The sequence below is a fragment of the Argopecten irradians genome, unplaced genomic scaffold, assembly GCF_041381155.1.
Source record: "Argopecten irradians isolate NY unplaced genomic scaffold, Ai_NY scaffold_0022, whole genome shotgun sequence".
Classification (NCBI taxonomy): Eukaryota; Metazoa; Mollusca; class Bivalvia; order Pectinida; family Pectinidae; genus Argopecten; species Argopecten irradians.
The window spans coordinates 1-23,165 of NW_027187489.1; the positions used below are offsets into that span (position 1 = coordinate 1).

Sequence of the window (23,165 nt, forward strand, 5' to 3'; positions counted from 1 at the left end):
GCATTAATTAACCAACACTTTTGAAATTGCGAAATTTAAGCAATAAACTATTACCAGATTTGGACATGCAGTTGACATGAATCCCATCCGTTCAGAAATATAAAATATTCAAGGCTCCCTAACGGACCGCAATCTATTCAACTTCCCTTCCGGATAGGCTTCCATATCAACAGTATGTCCAATCTGGTAACAATTTATTACTTATAATTTCATTACGATCATAAAAAAAAACGATACTGCGCATATCTTTTGAATCTCCCGCTTGCGCTGGTTTAAAATAGATTAAACGGGAAACTGAAAGTAGAAATGGAATGACATAATGATACCATGCATACTGGCTAAAGTAAGAACACACACGAGGATTGTGCCTCTCTTCCGTGCTGACTTCATCCGGAGTTTCCAAATACTGTAAACGTACTTAACTTAGTGTTTTTACATAATAAGGTAGTGTTAGAGGCTTAAGATAAACCGAGCAGCTGTAACAACAACATCAATCTTATACCTACAAACAAGTAAACATTCATTATATTATGTAAGCTATTTCATATGTTTTTTATGTCATTATATTGCCTTTTCTTTAAATGTCCATGATCCTAAAAACAGCCATAGTAGAAATATAACAAACATATAATATATACAGCAATTATTTGTATCTAGGAACAGTCAATTATCAAAATGTGTTTTATTCTTAATAAACTACAGCCACAATGGAATCAGTATTCTGGAAATGTGTATGATACACGTAATTGTAAAGCTAAATAAATGTAGAGCAAAGCAAATACGTTATGAAATAAAACATGGTCTGGTCCTTTCCAGAATAAAGATTGGAGTGGAAGTCCCGATGTTAAACGTAAGTTATTATCGAATGGTGATGAAATCAAAGGATAGACAATATCAGAAGGTCTTTTTTCATTTGAATACTCACCGATGAGAACCATCAGAACAACGATGATGGCGGGCTAACGTCTTCATCTCCGCAAGTTGTGTGTTGATATACAAATTAACCATACAGATAGATACTATCAGACAGCTCGTCAATACAGACCCTGACTGATTGGAGACAGGGGTGATGGCTCTGATTTAATTGATAATAATTTTTATCATTTATTAAATGTCCAATCTACAGTACATACGACGACCTGTTTTTACCGATATTCACCTTTTTTTACATACATTATCAGCTATGGATATATCGTTATTATCGTTACCGGTGATATCCAGGGTACAATCAGCCCACAGTATCTACGTATTACCGACACAGGTGTCAACACAGTTTAGTAGATACGATTAGTATATCATTTTGAAATAATATGCTTTTTATATTTTATTTTTTATCTACAAATCTCCTAAACACATCTCAGAAATATTACCGTGCATAGATGAATACTTGTCCGCTAAACCTGCCTATACTATTTATTACTTTTGTTTGATTTTTTGCCTAATATATAGGCAATAAATAATTAAAAAAAATAACAAAAATCCTAAAAATATAGGCAGATTTACCGACTAAGATAAATACGATGCTGGTATGTTGTAAGTGGTTTTCATACTATACATAAAATTGTGTGACTTGTAATTTTCATTAAAAATCATGGACGTTGTAATGTTTGCGTCATTCATTTTATTATCTATCAACATTATAAATGAATACAAAACCTCTGAGTTCACTTTGCCGCCCATACCGTACATAGCTATGGATATGTAATGGATACCTTCCCCTGACTGTGTTTTGTACGACATAGGGGTTCAGTTTAATATGTATACAGTAAAGTAGATACCTCTAACTAATACTAGTCTGCTCTTTCTTGAAAAGAGACCCAATGAACCTTAAACAATGCGGTGTGTAAGAAACATCTATCTCTTTGGGTATGTGTCTAATTGTTTATAGTTTTAGCATTATAAATACAGTGGTATTTTGTCTAATCCGGATCCCTGTATATTCAGGGTTAAAATAGGCCGGAATTGAGAATACGGCCCTGGGATACCCATACCATAGTATATATACCGCTGTGCTATATTATTGAGAGTTTAGAGTATGCTGTTCCCCGCGGACATCCGGTCCAGATAAGTTCCACTGTATCTAACACGTATAATAATCGTCCTTGACGTTAGGCGGTCTTAGTCTTTATGCTTTTATCGATTTGTTATATCCTATTAGCAATTAATACGTAATATTTCAATTTATCACATTTTGTTGGACCTCATAATGAAAACATTACTTAAAAAAATCCCAGTTTACATTTGACTCAAGAAACTTGGGTATCTCTGAACACTTCTTTGTTTCGCACAGATCCAATATTATTTTATCTAGAAACTGCTTTTGCCTAAGATGCTTCATACTAGGTCACTAGGGCATAGATACTCAAAAACATCGTATGGCTTGAAAATTGCAAATATTTAACGGACATATTATCGTACAATTTTAAAAACACAATCATTTTTATGAACTCTCGTTTTACTGACTACCGGACTTCTTGTGTCTCGTACGAATCAAGCAAAAGTTGTCCTACCGAAGCAATATAAAGACTGTGACCAAGTCCCTGTGTGGACGCCTGTCCTGAACTACTTTAGAAACGTCCTCAGTTACTAAACAAATCATGAAGCCGCAATCGGCGGATACAGAAATACTGAATAAAAAAAACATGTCAAATGAGTTATTGATTTACCTATTAGTTTAGTTGTGTTAACCTTGTATCAAGGCCTAAAGGCTACATAAACCACTTAGAAACCGATTCCGTTCCCATCACACGTTAAGTATGCCTACGGTGACTCTCCATTTTGAATCGAAGCGGGGAGACAACCGTATCACACACTGACCTAGACAATTATTTTCCTTCCTCATCTTCGCCGCGGAGACGATTTTTTGCAATCACTTCTATTGGGTAAATGTTTTAGTGTTTCATCCCCTGGATTACATTGGAATATTTTAAAAGTTGTTTCGAAATTAGATGTATGAACAAAATGTTAAAATTTGCGCTCTATTTTATTTTAATTAGTTGTATTCTAATGATCGCACTATTTATCCCTTACGTCTCAGTCGTTGTAGAACTTGCACAATTAGCCCAGAAACTAGCATTTTTTAAAAAACAAAAACAACACACAGAGGTCTTAGTCTATAGGAAAACTGTAATTTAGTGTAACAAACACACAGAGGTCATAGTCTATAGGCTGTAAGACTTATGAATGATTGTTTTACTTGGAAAGCTATTCATTAATACTTAGTAATAATGAACACACTTACAACGGGGTCGGCGTTTAAGGGAACAACCAAAGAAAAAAGACCTTGGAAATGGTCCCTGTGTATACAAGAATGAGCCCAGGATAAAATTTTGACCCGGCCACTGATTGGCTGGCTTCAAAAGTAAAATTGTTTTCCGACAAGGAAATATTCATAGATAACAATGATATGAAAACCAAGGATGAAATTAAGGATCAAAATATCAATTTTGATAATGAATATGTGCAAAATTAGAATCGCAGAATTGCTTAGTGCAAAATGCACTTTATTTCAAAATAGCCACCCTGGCTTGAGTTTGAGCTGAAGGACCCAAACTTTTTTTTCTATCTAGTGTTATAGATTCTCTGTATATGCGTTTTGTATGAAAATTATGTTCAATTTTCCAAAATCGATTTAATCATAAATATAACAATATGTATCATTTAGCATCATTTATTAATTAGTAAAATTCCCTTATAATGGTCTGTATATTTTGGCTTGATTCCGTTTAAAACGTTCTCAAAACTTCACAATAATCAGTCGTTTTCACTCGATGTCTTCATAAATTTTGATATAACTCCACACGACGTCCAGGTCAACGTCGTTTGATATACAATATTTGTTTGTGTGGTTGTTTTGTGGTCTATATCATCTCGTTTCCAATCTTTCCATTGTTAAATTTCAATCCCACTATCTCGTCAATTACAAACACTTTAATGTCCTTTCCGGTATGCTTTAATGATCTGAAAACAAAGCACAGTTTAAAATATTTTATTTCATTTCAGCAAATTTTATTGCAAATAATATGCAAATGGATTTGGCAACAGGCAAAGCCTATATTAGCAATCCCCAAAACATTTTATTATTAAAAGTGTTTGGTTTAGAAATTAGAAAACGGTGATATATGTTTCTCTTTAATATTGAATGATAGTACAATGAAGAAAACAATGTACCCTCGATAATCTGCCCACTGGTGCTCAGGACCGATGTATTATTTCAGTTAGGCAATAGTCAAAGCCGCCCCGCATATGTCTGACCAATGAGTTTTGTTTTGTTATTATCGTGGGTCCACAGTTTCCTTAATAACTTTAATGTGTTAACTTATGCAATACATATTATGTGATATTAAAAACAACATGGCGATGGTGCGTTTTGCTGTCACTATGTGTAAGAGTCAATGAGAGGACTGAACGGTCCTATATAAGCTTTATATTTCACAACCATGTAAAGGTCTAAGACTCAAGCAATCAGCGCTATCAGCACTATAAGTACTTAGATAATATTTCAGTAGGGACAATAATGAGTTACCTGGAATCTGATTTGTGTTTTGTGTGTAGGTAGATAACCAGTCCGATCACCAGACACAGTAACACTGTCAGTAATAATGTAGGGGAGTGAATTACCTGGAGTCAGATTTGTGTTTTGAGTGTAGGTAGATAACCAGTCCGATCACCAGACACAGTAACACTGTCAGTCCTACACCTACGGCTGGTAGTACATACAGAGCGGAAATACCGTGTGTGGTCTGACATGTGGCTCCATCTCCACAACTTCAGTAAAATATAAATAATATGGATGAAATCAAATACGTATTTTAAATCAATGAAAAGGAGTTTGAGGGTTTTGTTAAGGCTGATTGTGCATGAAAGAAGACATTATCTGTCGACGAGAAACGCTCTGAATCACGGAATGATACAGAAACATATTAATAGACCCTTGGAGCACAGATAACTATGGGCATATCAGATTTACATGAAACGCGTTTTACAAATGCCAATAAAAGTGAAAATAAGGGTACTTATAACATTTCACTAGTATAACCATTAAAATGAAAACGAAATAAAAAGTGCCTACTGTTTTAACGAGGATAAATAATCATATTAGTTGTTTTTGTAGGTAACAGCGCATTATTTATAGCGAAATTTATAAGAGAAAATTTAAGATATACATATTTCAATAATAAAAAAGATGTTTGTGTAGATAATAGATAGAAATGTATAAATGTATTTAGTTATACGTACAAACACTTAGGACGGCCAGATATATCCAGGTAGCACTGTCCACCTACACATGATGTGTCTAGACGCCTGATCTGGACGGAGGTACATGGCGGGACACACATGGCTAGACCATGATGTTGATCATTGACACAAATTCGTCCTAACTTCATGCATTCGCTTTCGACAAGTGAGCACATATCTTTGAATTGTTGTACGACTGTAAATGTAAAAGGAAGGTGAACATATATCTTTCGGACATTTTCAGTTGATGTATGATGTAAAGCATGTTAACAAATGTAATAACTTTACAACTGAAGACATACTATGCTTCGAACAAGAATAGGAGATATATAACCTAAAATAAGGTTAATAGACTTATGGATAACAGACAACGAGTTCCGATTGGAACATCTATGATATCTAAGTTGACAATGACGGTATGCAGAAAAAAACATAATTATATCGGATTGTTTTCTGTAGTGTGTAATATAAGGAATAGTTTTTATTTGTGATGAGGTTATGAGGGGATCATGATAATTGTCCCATGTAAATGTTATGTAGTATGGCTTCAAAAGTTATTCCTTGGTAAATTAACTAGTGCTATATTATGTGATACGATGATGTGTAACATTAAGAATGACTTTCAAGAATTTTAAGAATATTGTATTGCCCTTACCTATTTTGAGTTGTCTCCCCTGGATGTCCCTAGTAGATTCGACATCTATCACACCAAACTCCTTCGGTAGATAGGTGTGCTCCCACGTAACAGAACCAATGGCCAGTAGTACATCATGGACGGCGGAACTATTCCCTCTTAGTAATAGACTGATGGAATAGTCACATAAAATACTCCCCTTTCTGTAAATCAACATTTTTAATTCAATTACTGCATGGTTGAAAACAAACTAAAACATATCAATACAAAGAGGGAATTATATCAATTGTTTTGTAAAATTAAACATGTTTGGAAAAAACAAGTTCAATATTAACATTAAGTATATTATGAAATTACATTTAGCATTAGCTAATAGCATTAATGGAAACAGACAAAACTCCATATTCTGTTTCTATATAAAACACCGGAATCCCGTACGGAGGTGACGTGACAACCATCCGACGTCCTATTTTAACCGTAACGACACCATACCCTGTGACTTTTCTCATGTCGATACAGGTTAATTAATGAATAAAAATACTTTTGTTACAACATTATTTCAAACAATACAACCTCAATCCCCGTATCCTCACTGACTGAAATCCTGTCGTGGAGTTGTACAGGGTCACAAGCTACAAATTGAAAAAAAACCAGTAGTTGTTTTAGTTTGTATAATTTAGTAAAAATAACAGTAGTTGTTTTAGTTTGTATAATTTAGTAAAAATAACAGTAGTTGTTTTAGTTTGTATAATTTAGTAAAAATAACAGTAGTTGTTTTAGTTTGTATAATTTAGTAAAAATAACAGTAGTTGTTTTAGTTTGTATAATTTAGTAAAAATAACAGTAGTTGTTTTAGTTTGTATAATTTAGTAAAAATAACAGTAGTTGTTTTAGTTTGTATAATTTAGTAAAAAAAACCAGTAGTAGTTGTTTTAGTTTGTATTTTTTAGTAAAAATAACAGTAGTTTGTTTTAGTTTGTATAATTTAGTATAAAATAACAGTAGTTGTTTTAGTTTGTATAATTTAGTAAAAAAAAACAGTAGTTATTTTAGTTTGTATAATTTAGTAAAAAAACATTCATTAGTGTTAGTAATACAGTATTAAGAAATTTCTAGAATAAAATTGTTTGATTTCTCAAGATACTCACTGTACCTAAGGTGGATTCAAACAACCGATCACCATTAATAATAGTGTAGCAAAATTTCAAGTCGAAACTAATCTTAAAAAATATTCACAAAAGATTTGTTGATTTATACTCGAGCAAATTTCAGTCAAGTCAATGAAAACGGTTACAGGTGTTCCTGAGAATACATCCTGTGTTAAATACGGAAATCAATAGCAAATATCATTGCAAATTTGTCAGACTCTTTTATTGAAATGCATCGGAGATGTTTGATCTCATTTTGTGAAGGGAAATATTACATTCATTTAAAGTAAATGTTCTTGCTGATATATTTAATAATCTATCTGTAACTATTGCCGATTTTTTCTTATGTCAAATACATTTAGTGTTTATGTTTGATTGATATGTAGAAAAAAACCCATTGAAAGACACGTCATTCCAGTCGAGTGTCCGACCTCGAATCGAACGCGGGTCTCCGGTATAAACAAAACTAGTGCTCTACCGACTTAGACAAAGAAGCATGTTCATTCAGCTGACTGATAGAGACCGCATTTAGCACTATGTGCAATACATTAAAAACAAACTCACCAGATTGTTGAGGTGTGTGACAACAGATTGGTACACAGATGAGGCGGGGTCGTCCAGCCCTGGTGTATAGTCCGCAGTCACTGTCACCGTCAGATCTATTGTGACGGGTACCTCCTCTGTCGTATACAATAAAGGTAAGGCAGTAGGGTGAAAAACGAATATTTCATCTATTTTATGTGTCCTTACACAGATAAGATATATATAGGTTAATTTGACAGAAATGAGTATTATCTGACATTCAACTGAAAGGACTTGAAACTGACATCAATTTAAAATAAAGAAAACTTCAGGTCAATTCTAGGTCAAATTGACGTGAAAAAAATCTTCATTTGAATTCAGGTCAAGATTTTCTTACGAACGTGTAATATTTTTGGATATGTCACTAGGGAAATATGACATGGAGCGATTTTAATTGGCTGGGAAATTGGACATTGTGATGTCATTCAGAAACAACAAAATGACGTGACATCATGATTACCAGGACAGCGGGACAAAATGGCGGTCTCTGCTGGATTTTCGGAATACATTTTGACGTGAAATTCTTTATTATGTAGGTATTTGTAGATATGTGATAAAAAGTATCTTAAATTTGTGTTCATTTCATATAATATACTATGAAGAAAAAAAAACAGGGAATGGCGTGAAAACCAGACGTTATCATGACGTCACAATACAGAAGTCGACGTTGCGTATTGATTCATAAAAAAATAATGCATTGGAAAATCAATGGAATCGTTCGTTTAAACGTATTTCATATTATCAAATAGTCTGAAAAATTAATTATAAGAATCGATATAACTAATTTTTAACTTCATCGGGTTATGAAATAAATTTTGTTTGCATAACCTGATGAAGTCAAAAAAATAGTGACATCAATGCTTTTACCGGCAGATATTTTGTCTGTGTACCATACTTTATGTTTTGATATGTGTATATTTGTGTATGTTCGTTCTAATGATTCCTGAAAGTGAAACCAGTAACTAGCCGAAGGGGATACGTACTGATAATACTAATTGTACTTACCAATTGGTATTCCACGGTATCCACCAATGGCTGGGTCTAAGAGGTTATTACGTGACCGACAATAATCCATACATTTAGCTAATATTTCCTTATTGTCCTTCGATGTTTGTATATTCTTCTGTATTTTTCGATGTAATCTCATCATCGTTGTCGTCCTCAATTTGATTTTGTCTGTCGTAGACGTGTATTCTCTAGTCGGCCGACTGGTCGACGACGAAACAATTCTAGTCCGCATGTCTGTAGTCGACGACACAGTGCTATATTTGAAAATAATCGAATACACAACTGTAGAACGCCATGTCGATGATGGCGACGACGAAAATGTTGCTAATGTGTATGACGAAGGCGATGTGGATGGCGTCCAGAATTTCGTTGATGGTGTCGTTGATGATGTCGTCGATCGTAACGACGTTGATGGTATCGATGATGAAGTTGTACTGACAGAGGTGCGACTATTCGGCGTTGTTGTTGGCGATGACGGAAACATAGATGAAACCTTGGCGAAGTATTGAGGAGTGACGGTGGTCGGCCGTGTGATGTATGTAGTGTGAGATGTAGTTACTCTCTGTGTCGGTACTGTAGATGTGGAGTATGCTCGGGTCAGTTTTATATCATCCTCAGTAAACTTTCTCCTGTATATACTACAGTCACATGACGACAGGTCTTTATCTAAACACAGAAAAGTTAATTTGATAATGTAAATCAGTCGCCTGTTTGTTGTGCTAAAATATATCTTCAAATATATCATTTGTATCAAATCCATTGTCCATTGACAGGCCTTGCTGTTTACCGCAATTGGTAAAGGTATGTATGTGTCACGATAGTGGGGATGTACGCTGAGAAAGTTCTGCACATTCGTCATGCATTTGTACCACTCCAATTTGCGTATCTAACATGAATGATGAAATAGCCATGTAGATCTCGAAGTAATAGTTATTTAGTTGATGAAATAGGACACTCATTACGATCTTAGAATTACTTGTCTCGTTTTTCAATAAATCAATTTTTACCTAAATATTCACTCGTATCAACACAATAGATATATATAGCGACTTACCGTTACTGCTAATTCCAACTATCTGTTCAAACATTATTACCATGGAACACATAGACAGAAAACAACTACAAAAATCTGCAACAGCAAATAACCAACACAAATGTAAATGTTCGGATGATATAATTTTATAAAGTCATACATTGTATTGCGATTAACTGATTATATGTAATACTGATAACAAACGAAATTAATTTATCAAATTCAATGTCTTCAGTTTATAAGATAAATGTATTCATAAGACAGATCAATGTTTAAAATGATCTAAATATGTTCATAAGAATAATCGATATTTAAGATGATCTTAATGTATCCACGGGAAAGATCGATCAATGTTTCATTTGACTTTATAAGAAAGATCAATGATTAAAATGGTAAAAATTTACCCATGAGAAAGAATAATTATGAAAATTAGTTAAATCTCATCATAAGAACAATCAACGATTAAAATGTTTTTTGAATGAACTTATTCGATATATTACTCACGTTTCATTGCATATATCATTAATTGTTGATTTGGCCTTCATTAAAAGTAGGAATTGAATAGGAAAAACATCATGGCGCCTTATCCAGTGTCTCTCGTGTTCGCTTGTTTCTCTTCATGCGATATATAACTAATGGCAACCACACCTATTGTGTCGCCTATCCTTTACTCTCCATACGTTAGACGTATGGGTCAAATCCAGAGTTCACCCAGGACATTGTGACATTGCTATTGACTAAGCAATAAAACACATTGATATTTATTTACCCACCAATCAAATATTAAGTCTTAATCCAACATCTTTATTGGTGTGTCTTCAACAGCTGCGTTTATTGATAAACAATCACAAGACACACTTTCCTCTTTCTGCCATTTACTATAATCCTTTTCGATTTGTTTTACTTCCCTAGCCTCTTCAGTTTATTCAATAGTAATATTTTCATTTCTCCATTTACCTAATATGTGGTTTGATCTTTATTTCGGTTTAATATTATACCTCCTTTCTATATAAAAATAATCATAAATCGTAATTCAATGACTGCCTGATATCACAGTGATGGTACAGCCTCCCTCAACTCAAACATGGGACCTATGTACGCGAGTTATTTAGATGTTCCAACACCAGAAGCCCTTCACCGCTGGATCGCGAGTTAGAATGTGGAGGAGTTGCCGAGTACTGACCGTATGGCGTTGGTTTTTATCCGGGTACTCCGTGGTAACTCTACCATCTAAACTTGTAACATCCTTACATGACCCTTGCTGTTATGCACGCTAAACCAATCATACAACATAGACTGAAAAAGTAGAATATGCAAACCTCCTGACCACGATTTTGTTATCTTCGTTTGCTTCCATTTAAACTTAAGTGTCCTTTATTTGATATCAATACTTTAATAGGGGCTAAACCAGTACGGCACATATTACCGAGATCAAGTCAAATAAATAACTGATTAGATATTAATCTTTTACCTTCAGGAACAATTTTTCTCCTCAAATCTTCCCTCAGGACCTAATTAGAACACGAATTTGTATAGTTTCTAGCCGTAAAATCCAGGATGGATTTCAATTTGGTCAGAAGCACTCTGGTGGAAGCAGGATGTATGATTTTATAATTTCAATATAATGAACTTCAAATTACATTTAGAGCCATCAGCGACATTTTTGCTTATTTTTTGATAGTGAGATAGATTATGTTTTATTTTCTTTTTTTAGCATTGCCAATTTCTACATATGTTCTTTTCTGGATAAAACCTAGATTAACCAAGACATCCGAGTTAAGGATTAAATCGTTACACAAAAAGTCAAATCAATTCATAACATAAAGTCCTGCTGATTTCAGGCACATTTATATTTGATCTTCGCAAATCAAATCCGTAACTGGTTTTCATGTTTACGCATATGCCATCGTTGTAGAGTATCTATTACGATACTCTCAAAGAAAACCTTTAGCCAGGATCGTGCCGAATTCTCTAGGCTATCTACGTTGCCGTTGTAGAAAATGTCAACAAAATCAATCAATAAAGACCCATATTGTTTCACTAGTAGGGAACTAACAAACGTTGATATACGTTTCCACCTAATTTGACAAATAAATAGTAGATAAAAATAGTGAAATCGCTTTGGTGTTACTATGTTATACCATGTATTTATTGAATTAAAACAATACCAGCAATATAAGCATATAATAATTTTATTGAATATTTTTTTCTGAATAATATATGCATATAATAAAAAAAATCATTTAGGAAGAATGGTCTTGAATTTACTTTTGTTAAAGGGACAATTCAGTCAGCCTAATTCTGTTACATAACCAAGAAGCAAAACAAAATGGCATAAATGTATTGTTCTACATTCCTTATGAAATATATAACATAGATATTGACAAGTTCCAAGTCATTTTTAAGTATTGTATTTGTTATCGTTGAAGTTTTACATGGTATAGCAACATGATAAAGAAAGTTAATATATACGCGGTACCAATACCCGAGCAAATGTCACGTACGTTCTATAAATAAAATACAGAACCACTGAGAAGTTTGTAAAGTGATTTTTTGGCAAGACAATTTACCTAATTATGTTAAAATATTTACTGTAAGAGCTATTTGGATTGTTCTGGACAAAAATTGCATTACTCCACGAGCATGGGCCAGGGTTCGACATACAAGACTGCAATGTGTAATGGCGGAGAGCGAGCGAGTTCGAACATTTCACACACAATTACACCATAATGGGCTTTTCTGGTAAAACCAACTAATCTAACTTCATTAGAACTGGTTTGTTTCCGATATATGTGCAAATCTTAATTTTCTCTTAGACTGAATTGTCCCTTTAAAAGGATACAATTGGAGCCAAATGTGATATAAGACAACACTCAACACACATGAAATGAGGATAAAATACTATCCATTTATAGAAATCAGAAAATGATAGAACAATGGTGAAAGTTAGTTCTCCGATTGTAAATTCAAATTAATTACGACCGATTAGAGCTGTTTCTTAATTGTTAGCATACCATATTTTATAACCAATGACTCAATATATAATCTTGCAATTTATATACATTGTATATGTACAAAAAGCTTCATTAACGAAAATTGATATTAGATAATAACAAAGAACTGGAAATTAATTACCAATGTCAAATAAAAATAAATATGTACGTGCTATTTTAAACAATTAAAACAGAAAATAAAAAACCTAATCCAACAATAAATCATTACAACTGAAACAGAACATGCGCATCATCTACTAATTTGATTATTTTAGAAAAAAAACATTATACATTTTTTAAGTGAATGTTAATGCATGCAATCAAAGTGTTTTCCAAATGAAAACATCGGATAGATGTTTATTTTTTTTGTATTTTTTTTGCACTAAAATCAAACTATCTATTACGTATCTGCCTATTAACATTCAGATAGAACTTAAAACATTATTCTCAATCATAGAATTATCAGATAATGTGCATATATTACAATGAAAAACATCTGCAAAATGAAACTATAACGTACTTAAATTAGATATATCAAATTATAGCATTGCCCAAATGCGTATTTTATAAGAATATATCAAGAAAGAACAAATATGTACCTTCAGTTATTTATGACAACCTTACCATTTAAAAAGATAATTTATCTATGTTAAATGTGCGTAACAATGGCTTTAATTCATACTATGAACATCGCCCCGTGGGGGAAGGTCATGTAAATCGGGCTTGTTAGCTTTAACTCACGTAGAGTAACGTACAAGTCAAACTGACAAGGTTTCGAAAATTATCCATATATCACTGTGATTACATGTATGTCCACCCCGGACCACTCTTGATACTCAACGGGTTGCTATCACTGTCATAATATTCACACCTGCATCATCCTCGATTATCCATGGGTTACTATCACTGTCAGATTATCCACCCCCCCTGGACCATCGTCGATATTTCAGGGGTTACTATCATTGTCGTAATATCCACCCATAGAGAAACTGAAAGCAGTTCGGGAGAAAATAAGACTGATACATCACAGGTCTGCAGAGACTCGCTTTGATGAGTACAGAGAGCGACTGTTTTCGTAATTTTTATTTTTCCCTATATAGTCTATGTAATTTTACATTTTTTCTTTGATTTTTTCCTGATCTCATCTATTGGCAGATTTTAACCAATTTTGGCATACTTGTAGAAAATTATCTACACTTTCAGCTCATAATAGTTGTATAATTTTTCGATATTTTGTTTTCAAAATATATTTTTTTATATAATATATTTTTTTTTGTGCACCACTTAAACTTTTGACGTCATTTTCTTCTTTATTCTTACCAAAATGGCAACGATAAAGTTTTGCGTGGTTATGAAATACGGTTTTCTCAAAAAATGCATAAAAGAAGATTATATGCCAGGAAAAATCTAAGAAAAAGTGTAAAAATACATAGAATATATAGGGAAAAACATAAATTACTAAGATTTTTGGGACACGGCTGTACATTAAAAGGCCAAACTACCTGCTCATCTGATGTTGCACACATAAATTTCAGTTGTTCTATACTTAGACCAGGGATGGTAGTAACCCATGTAGTATCGAGGATTACTACCCCACACTTACCATGCTATGGTGGTTTGTAACTTATATATGGAATTCGTAGTTATAGGACTAAATATGTGTACAATCAACGTATTGTTCAATAAAAACAGATACATTACTTAATCTCATATTTTGAAAATTGCTTAAACTAATTATGCATCAGCAATAACATAAACTGTGTCAATTACCATTATCTGTATTAACATGAATTACATAATTTTTTCCTCTTACGAACACACAGACACAATATTATCATAGTTAAGCATCAACAATGAAATAAGTTGAAAAGGCTTACATTTCAAAATAAACCAATTACCATTATCTCTATTTAGTTAAATTATACTATCTACATCATACTAACACAAAAAATACACAATGTTGACCACGGCAAACAAATGCTATTAATATAATGCATACAATGTTTAATGTACATGTATTAATACAGTTTCTACATCAATATGCTAATCAAAGCAGTTAATCAAAAATGGCATTAAACATGCATAATTTTGCACGAGAAAATAAAAATAAGTTTCTAAAAGTATTTTGTGCCCAACGTTTATATATGTTTAAATACATTTTAGACGCAAGCAAAACTTTGAATTAAGCAAATCTGCTCAAATCCTATTTTTTTTTCAAAATTACACCATGATGTAATGTTTATAATCATTGTTGTACTGGTATCCTCTTCAGTCCATAGCATTCTATAGTATGTCGAAGGTGTCCATTGGCTTATCGATATCTGCAAACATAAAATAATCAATCAAGGTGGTAGTTCCACATACCCAAACAGTTTCCAGTACATGTAGGTATTAACATAAATCATACTTTTGTATGCTGAAACCAATCTGTTGTCTTTTGATATCTTGTTTGACATTACTATACTTGCGCAAACGCATTAAACAGATGGTATTCAAATGGTTTCTATTTCTTCATTGTTTCTCATAAGAAATAAACAACGTTTATGTGATGTACCATGAAATAAAACACACAAAAAATATCTACATAATTAAGTATGAAACGGCACCTTCTAAAGTCTTCCAAATGTAATGTAACAAGTATTACATCAATCGGTAATAAGAAAATAAATATGAACTATATCTAGATAGTCTAGATTCATACGCTTGAACGGTTGACAAAAACCATTATACGTTTTTACTACTTTTATTGTACAACTTGTAATTAAATGTACAATTATATGTAAGAAGAATCATATATACTGTTATTATAAATGTAATGTAAATTAATATGAAGAGCAAATTAAATTAAATTGACAAGTTAATGGATTACTTAGTATGTTAATCATCTAAATAATTATTTTAAAACCAAAAAGCTAATCTGACAAAGGTATTTTAACATACAGAAAGCAGTGTATAAAATATAAAACCTACCCGTCCGAGGTCACCATACTTCTCATAATCTGGGGACGCTTGATCGCATACTGTAACGAACCACAAATACGACTACATCAACTGTTAGATAAATATATATAAGCCTTCAATGCAGCATCAGAGAGAAAAGGTTATCACAAAATATATGTCATACTGTAATAAAGCCATGTCTTTTTACTCATAAATACCACAATAATACGAACGATTACATCAACTGTTACAGAAATACCCATTATCCTCAAATCTAGCATCAAAGACGAAGTATCAAATACAAAGACATATGCAATAAGACACAGTGAATATATAGTTGTATCTTATCAATGCTTCAATATGCTGCTAAATACTTGTATTTGTCTACTTTCATCGTCCCATTATTACTGTTCGTATCGTGTTTATTCGTGTTCGGGTTGTGTGTCTTGATAAAGGGACAGACCGCCTCGAAAATTTGACAATTTTATTTTGTCCGCACGGTTGTGAATCACTTCTTTGTTCCCACATTTACCATTTGAAGTAATCCGTATCCCACAGACTTACGTTTAATGGGATCCCGTGTCATCTGGAAATTCCTGTTGATAATTACATCTTTGACCTTTATTAATACAATAATAATAACGGTCAAAGAAGTAATATCAACAGGATTTTTCAGATGACGCGGGAATCCATCAAAACGTTAAGTCTGTCGAATTACGATTTTTTTTCAAATGGTAAGTTATGGGAACAAAGAAGTAATTCTAACCGTGTGGACATTCTTTTTTTATTTTCGAGGCGATTTGCCCCTTTAACACAAGAAGAGTGCGCTCCATTATGCTGTTAAACCACAGGTGTTCGTTTCTAATATAAGCAAATATGATGGTATATAGATAAACACTAACATACCGGTAAGTTTGTTTTTTCCAAACTTTAATTCCTATGAAGCTGAAATATTGACATGAGGTGGTTTTTGAGCTACCCATTAGAGCCCTGGCGTGTTTAACGGAGGACACCAGTGTCCGACCAGTTGAAATCTGGCTGTTTTTCCGATGTTTCTTGGCTGTGTAGTGACATTTATAATGTATATTGTATCATATAGTACCAAATTAAAGATAAATTATCTGGCTGTCGATTGAGAGTATACCTATTGTCATATCCTATACAGTTGGTTAATAATCATACTTTTTCTGAAATTGGGTAGTGTTATATGGCCGGCCGAGTTATAGACCTTGACCCAGTATTATACTTATACTAGAAACGAACACCTGTGGTTAAACATGTTAACTTTCATTGTCCCATATTACTGCTCGTATCATATTATGTAATCGTGTTCGTTTTGTGTGTCTTGATAAAGGGGCAGATCTCCTCAAAAATTTGACAAATTATTTTTGTCCACACGATTGGAATTAAGTGGACTTCTTTGTCCCATATTGTATCAATAGAAAGACAATATGCAACAGTAATTTGTTTTCCATTGATGATAACAATAATTTAAATCTAGGGTAAATTACATTAAAGATGAATGGACTGTAAGGTATGTATGGCCCTGGGGATGATCTTAATAATAATTTACCGGGTTTTCCCTATCGGTCATGTCATGGAAGGGTTGGTGGTCCCTATCGGCCATGTCCTGGAAGGGGCGTTGTTGCCTATCGACATTGTTTTGAATGGGGCGTTGGTCCCTATCGGCCATGCCGTGGAACGGACGTTGGTCTCTATCGGCCATGTCCTTGTAGGGGTGTTGTTGCCTATCAGCCTTGTTCTGGAAGAATCGTTGGTCTCTATCGGCCATGTCGTGGAAGGGTCGTTGTTCCTTCTCAGGTCTCAGATAATAGGATGGAGGTTTGGACTCCAGATCATCAAACTTAGACGCCGTGCTAGTTCTCTTGTCTGGCATCGATATGTTGGAGGGCTGGTACACATACGCCTGTAGTGATGGTTAGACATGTGACTTTTTAAAACAACGTAAACTCAAAATTGAACATTATGTAAAGATGGAAATGCTGTGCTGGACATTTTCCATTTCGATCAGACTCACAAGTGTATTTCCTTTACTGTTATCATATAAAGCAACGATATTCAAATTTTCCATGTTAAGTGCTGTAAGAACTATTTAAAATGATGACACTATATTTAAATTATTCTTTTATTTGCTGCAGTGTTTGTTTTAGCCTTCAACATACAAAAAAGATTGAGTTCAGTTACTATACACTTATAATTATGTTTAAAATAACTCATGACATTTCTAACAACCCATTTGCCTTTAGATCTGCGCTCATGGTCGTAAGGGAATATTTCAAACCTTCTTAAATTGTAATGTGTAGACTTTACATTATTTTGGGATAATTGATAATGAGATCAGATTGACATTTAACCTATTTTCGTGGACGCTAAGTGTCATGTAGTATATCTTGGCGTCATCAGTTATGAGTAGACAAAATTGAAAGACCCACTTTCAGGACCATTGGATACTCAGTATGTAGTTCATCCCTTCTTGACACACTATAAATAGCTAACACTAACCTTTAACCTATTTTCTTTGTCGTTGAATGTCCTGTTATACGTTTCCTTTATGAGTAGAAAATACTAACCTTAAGTTAAATCTATTTTTGTTGTCGTTGGGTTAGGTATTACTGACCTTTGTCCCACTTTCAGGGTCGTTAAGTACTCTGTAGTACCTCCCCTCGTTGTAAGCAAGCTCCTCCTCGTACACATTCTCCTTGACGGGTCGATCTCCTGGATACGATTCATAGTGGTTTGAACGGTCCCCCGGATACGGTTCATAGTGGTTTGAACGGTCACTACTCCTGGACTGGTATGCCGGGTTTGCCCTTCCTACACCACCCATAGGGACATTCTCAATCCTGGAGTTATCTCTCTGTAATTCCTTAGGATCCGATTGCTTCTCGCTATCAAATCAAAAAGATAACGTATAAATCAAGAAAACATACTTCTTAAATCAAATAATAAATGTTAGATATAAACTATAAATTAATGATCGGTTTATTTAACTTTAAGTGGGGTGAAGATAAATGTGTATTTAATGTAAGCTGTAAGGATGTTGACATACACAAATAAGATGTAATGATATCATTTTAAGTATATGGACACTCATCATTCTTAATTTCATATAAAACATATAAATATTATTTAAATTTGATGATATATAATAAGGTGTTCAGTTCTAATGAATCCTTATAAATAAAATAACCAATTCATGTCGTTTTGATTTGTTCATACTTACTCCGATCCTTTTTTAATCCGTTTATTTCTCCATCGAGCGACGAGATATATTGTAAGCAGTAGAATAACCGCGATGAGAGCACCTGCGCATGAGCCTATTATAGCAGTGTTCCTTCCACTGAAGAAAACTAACACCTTTTCCTGACAAGTGTCGCCTTTGTAAACGTAATATGAATCTTCGTGGCATCTACAAAAGAGCGGTAAAGTGTTTTGAGAAATGTTGTCTTCAAACTTTCATTATACGTAGTATCATATGTATCTGCAATAATAGATAATAACATAACGTAACAACATATACAAAGACAATTCTGTTTCATAGAGTATCTGACACTGTTTTTGGTTCAATTCCGTGTTTGCAATCTTTGATACACCAGACATTTTGCCAAAGCGCGATAATGCATTTGGTTGTGTTGTGCACTTAGTGCGAAATGACTACATTACACTAATTTTGATAACTTTTTAAAATATTTCGTCCCCGTGAAGAAATTTGAAATGGCCACTCTGAATTATCACCAGACTAATGGATGTTGTAATATTCCTCTTTGAAATCCTCATTACCTGCATTCAGTTTCCCCCCGTTCGTTCACACTGCAGTCGCCATTTTTTGAGCATTTATTATATGTAGATATTTTGCATTTATGGCTGCAAGTAAATTTCATATTTTTCTCTTCCCTGCATGCTGTATATTTTGAGCAAGTACAAGCTTCCAAGAAGAAAGCTCTTATGTCTGAAATTAAAAATAGAGTGCAATATGCTAGCAATAAAGCAAAAACTTCTGAAAGAAACAATGGGCTTATGTCACCTAAATACAATTGTAGTATGCAATTCTATCTAGGTCTCAGTGAAACCAGTTTTTGCTGTACATTTTTTTTTATTTCAAATATCAACAATATAACAAGCAAATACTATATTTATCGCACTATATCTGATGACATCGTTTTCCAAACTGACTGAAAAGTCATATGAGGCAACAGAAAAAAAATGTATTCTTTCAATATTAACTAGTTTTATCTTTATGATTAAACCTAGTACAAAGCAGACCAACTGAATTTCCAAGTATAACATCAAACTAAACAAACAAAGATAAACTTACCCTGTTGCATTGCCATGTTTGTTCTGTTAAATTGAATGTCCAAAGTCCTGCTTTCAACTGTTACTGAAAAGTTTTTAAGGTTTACTTCAACGAGACTTCTGTATCGCTCACTGACACTTGTATTCGGGTCCATCTTCACAGTGTAGTCGCATATTATAGAACCTGGCCTTAAAGCAAAACCGAAGACGGATACGTTAATATATAATCACCATAAATTATCATTATATCAATACACATAACTGGACACATAGCTGGTTATTCTAATCAGTACTGTGGTGTATTCTCATAGCCCAACCGCAATAATTTATTATGAAATTGCTGTGCATATATTTCATATATTGAAGGATTGATTTTCAATTTTTTGGCTTACATTGACTAATGAAAAAGTCAGTCTAGTGCAAATGAAGTGAACAAGTATTTTCAATGGGAAAGGAAATGATCGTGTGTACTAGTTTCATTGAAGCAGAACGAGGTGAAAACGTAAATATTGAGTGATGGTTGTTGCCAAATGTAATAAGTATCAAATTGGGCAACAACATATTATATATATACATATCATATTGTAATTATAGGTATGCTCATCGAAGACCATAACAATTTGTTTTATTTTCACTTATCAATCATAATTAAAAAGCGATTTTCAACACCAATTGAAATCAATGAACACATATTAAAAAAAATCATATAGATAATAGATATACATGTATGATAAAAAACATGCACAACTATATTTCTTTTAATTCTTAAGTCATTTAAAAAAAAAAACCGTTTTAAATGAATTTGTATCGAACTAGTTCCGCTAGAGTGATCCCCCCTTTATATGACGCCATTATGCAATCATGATGGCACCTAGGCATTATCCCTAGATTGCCTATCGGCATGAGTTTGTCTTTTAGTGAAAGATCGGAGGCCAGGGGGACAGAGTGTCTTACTTTCAAGAACTCAATATTCAACATTAAATAGACATATTAGCGGCAGAGTTGGAGGAACTTCAGAATGAAGGGAATAAATAACGAGTAGTAATTCAGCAAAATAGAGAGCGTATTTCTCGATATTGTTTTGGAGCTGTCAGTGAGGATCCAGAAAAATTTAACCCGAATGACAGCGGAAAGTGACAGTGAGTATAGCATGATCAAGATAGATAAAACCTTCTTCAAAGAAAAAGCAGAGGGGGAGACTTAAGATAGAGGGTTACTGGTAGAGCTTTCAAGATTGTTGACTTTTTATGTGAGGAGACCACTCAGATTACAAATGAGAATACGATTACCGTAGACAGTTCAGGTGTAGTAAAAATGAAAAAAACAACAACAAAAAAACAAAAAAAAAAAACAAACAAAAAACGATCGAACAAATCAGAAATGCATATGGAGCTATCGCCATTTGTAAAATATATTGAGTCCTCCTAGCTGGATTTGAATGGAATTAAAGACTACCTTAAGTACATGCAAACTACTTTCAGGTTTTCTATCGCTACACGCGTGCGAGCGTATTGTATTAAGGCAAAGAAATCGCTAAACCAGAAGGATTGCACAACGGATCGTAAAAGCAACGTCGCCGCCGACCATTCCTAACGGGGGAAAGGAAATATGTCGCCGCTTTTGAGAGTTGTGATAGAGAGAAGCACAACTGTAAAATGGTTCAGAACTGCAGGCTTTCTTTTGTCCCCGATCAACCGGACACAAAACACCCGTATCCGCAAAACGCAATTACGGCCCAGGGATCGTGCCTGTTGATAAATACGCTTTGTATTTCGTTTCGCCTGTTAGGGCGCCATAATTTATATATACCAACTTAAGCATTATATATGTAACCGGATGTAATCTCGTTCTGAATATACAGCATAATCACAGAAGTCCATGCTTTTGAGTTTTTCTGTTTGTTTCGTCCTGACATTAACTAGAACCTGACGCTATCAACAGTGCCCGGGTTCATCTGTAAAGGAAACCCAATGAAAGGGCTATTGCGGCACGAAGAATTGAAAAAAAATTGTTAGAAGGTGATGATTTTGACTATGACTTTATCTTCAACGGGGTTCGTTTTGGATTTAAACTGTTCGAAGGAGAATCTACTGTTATATATATGACACATATATATTTATTTGTATAACCAACCCTTTGTGTAAATGTAATCATTGTTTCATGATGTGTTGTCTTCCTTTCATTGTCTGCTGTTTCAGTGTTTGGTTTCAAATGTGTTATCTCCCCTTATGTGGAGCTCTCTTGTAAATGAGTTAAGAAGGGCGCACGAAGGGCACGAAGTGCGAAGCACTTGTAAGGTGCCACATACATGTAAATATAAGTAAAAACCCAACTGACAACTTCAGTTTGCGGCCGCCATTTTTTTATACATATGGGGAAGGGCATCATGGGTAATCACAATGGATATGATGCTTTGTAGTAAAACTCATTATATAATCAAGCCGTTCAAATGCTCTTATAATCTGCCAAACGTATTCTTCATCAGGCAGAAGCTCAGTGCTATCGCTCTTGATTTGTAAGCGTTGAAGTGATTTAGACCACCTTCATCAGCTGGCCAAAAACGGGATATCTGTTACGGAAATAAAATGTCTCTAATGGGAGTTTCCTTCTCAAATGGGGGTTTTGTGACAAGGATAGAGTGTGAATATATGTATAAAAAATAAAATTAGTCGGCTCCGTTATTCCCATAAATTGCACTTTTTAACATTGTATAATTAATGGTTACTGAAACATTTGGCTTCGCCCTTTAAGGCCTTGCCTTCATTGATTATTCAAACGTGGAAGGCCCAAATACAAATTTTGTTATGCAGGGGTGAATCTGTTTCTCAATGACGCTCCAACTTCCCGATGACAAATTAAAGACTTTTTCGTAAATGTTTTTTTTTTCTTCATATTAAGACAAAAACTACGGAAGCCTTTTAGGGTCACATTGAAAAAAAAATATGTCGTTATAACGACCTAGTATCTCGTTATAACGACTTACCTATGTCGTAATAACGACATAGTATATCGTATTAACGACTTAGTATCTCGTAACAACGACTTAGTATCTCGTATTAACGACATAGGTAAGTCGTTATTACGAGATACTAAGTCGTTATTACGAGAAACTAAGTCGTTATTACGACATAGGTAAGTCTTTATTACGAGATACTAAGTCGTTATTACGACATACTAAGTCGTTATTACGACATACTAAGTCGTTATTACGACATACTAAGTCGTTATTACGAGATACTAAGTCGTTATTACGACATAACTAAGTCGTTATTACG

At 33.8% G+C, this 23,165-nt stretch overlaps 1 protein-coding gene across 1 annotated transcript; it reads right to left on the bottom strand.

Annotated features, from left to right (window-relative positions):
• Positions 1-14,655: 14,655 nt before the first annotated feature.
• LOC138311434 (uncharacterized) lies at positions 14,656-20,114 on the bottom strand. The gene is made up of 7 exons (XM_069252792.1): positions 19,913-20,114; positions 19,378-19,546; positions 18,821-19,006; positions 18,215-18,485; positions 17,150-17,503; positions 15,607-15,656; positions 14,656-14,957 (listed from the first exon to the last, which is right to left on the bottom strand). Exons 1-7 carry the CDS (start codon positions 20,043-20,045, stop codon positions 14,948-14,950), a joined length of 1,173 nt encoding a protein of 390 aa, XP_069108893.1. The 5' UTR covers positions 20,046-20,114; the 3' UTR covers positions 14,656-14,947.
• Between the last annotated feature and the right edge of the window lie 3,051 nt (positions 20,115-23,165).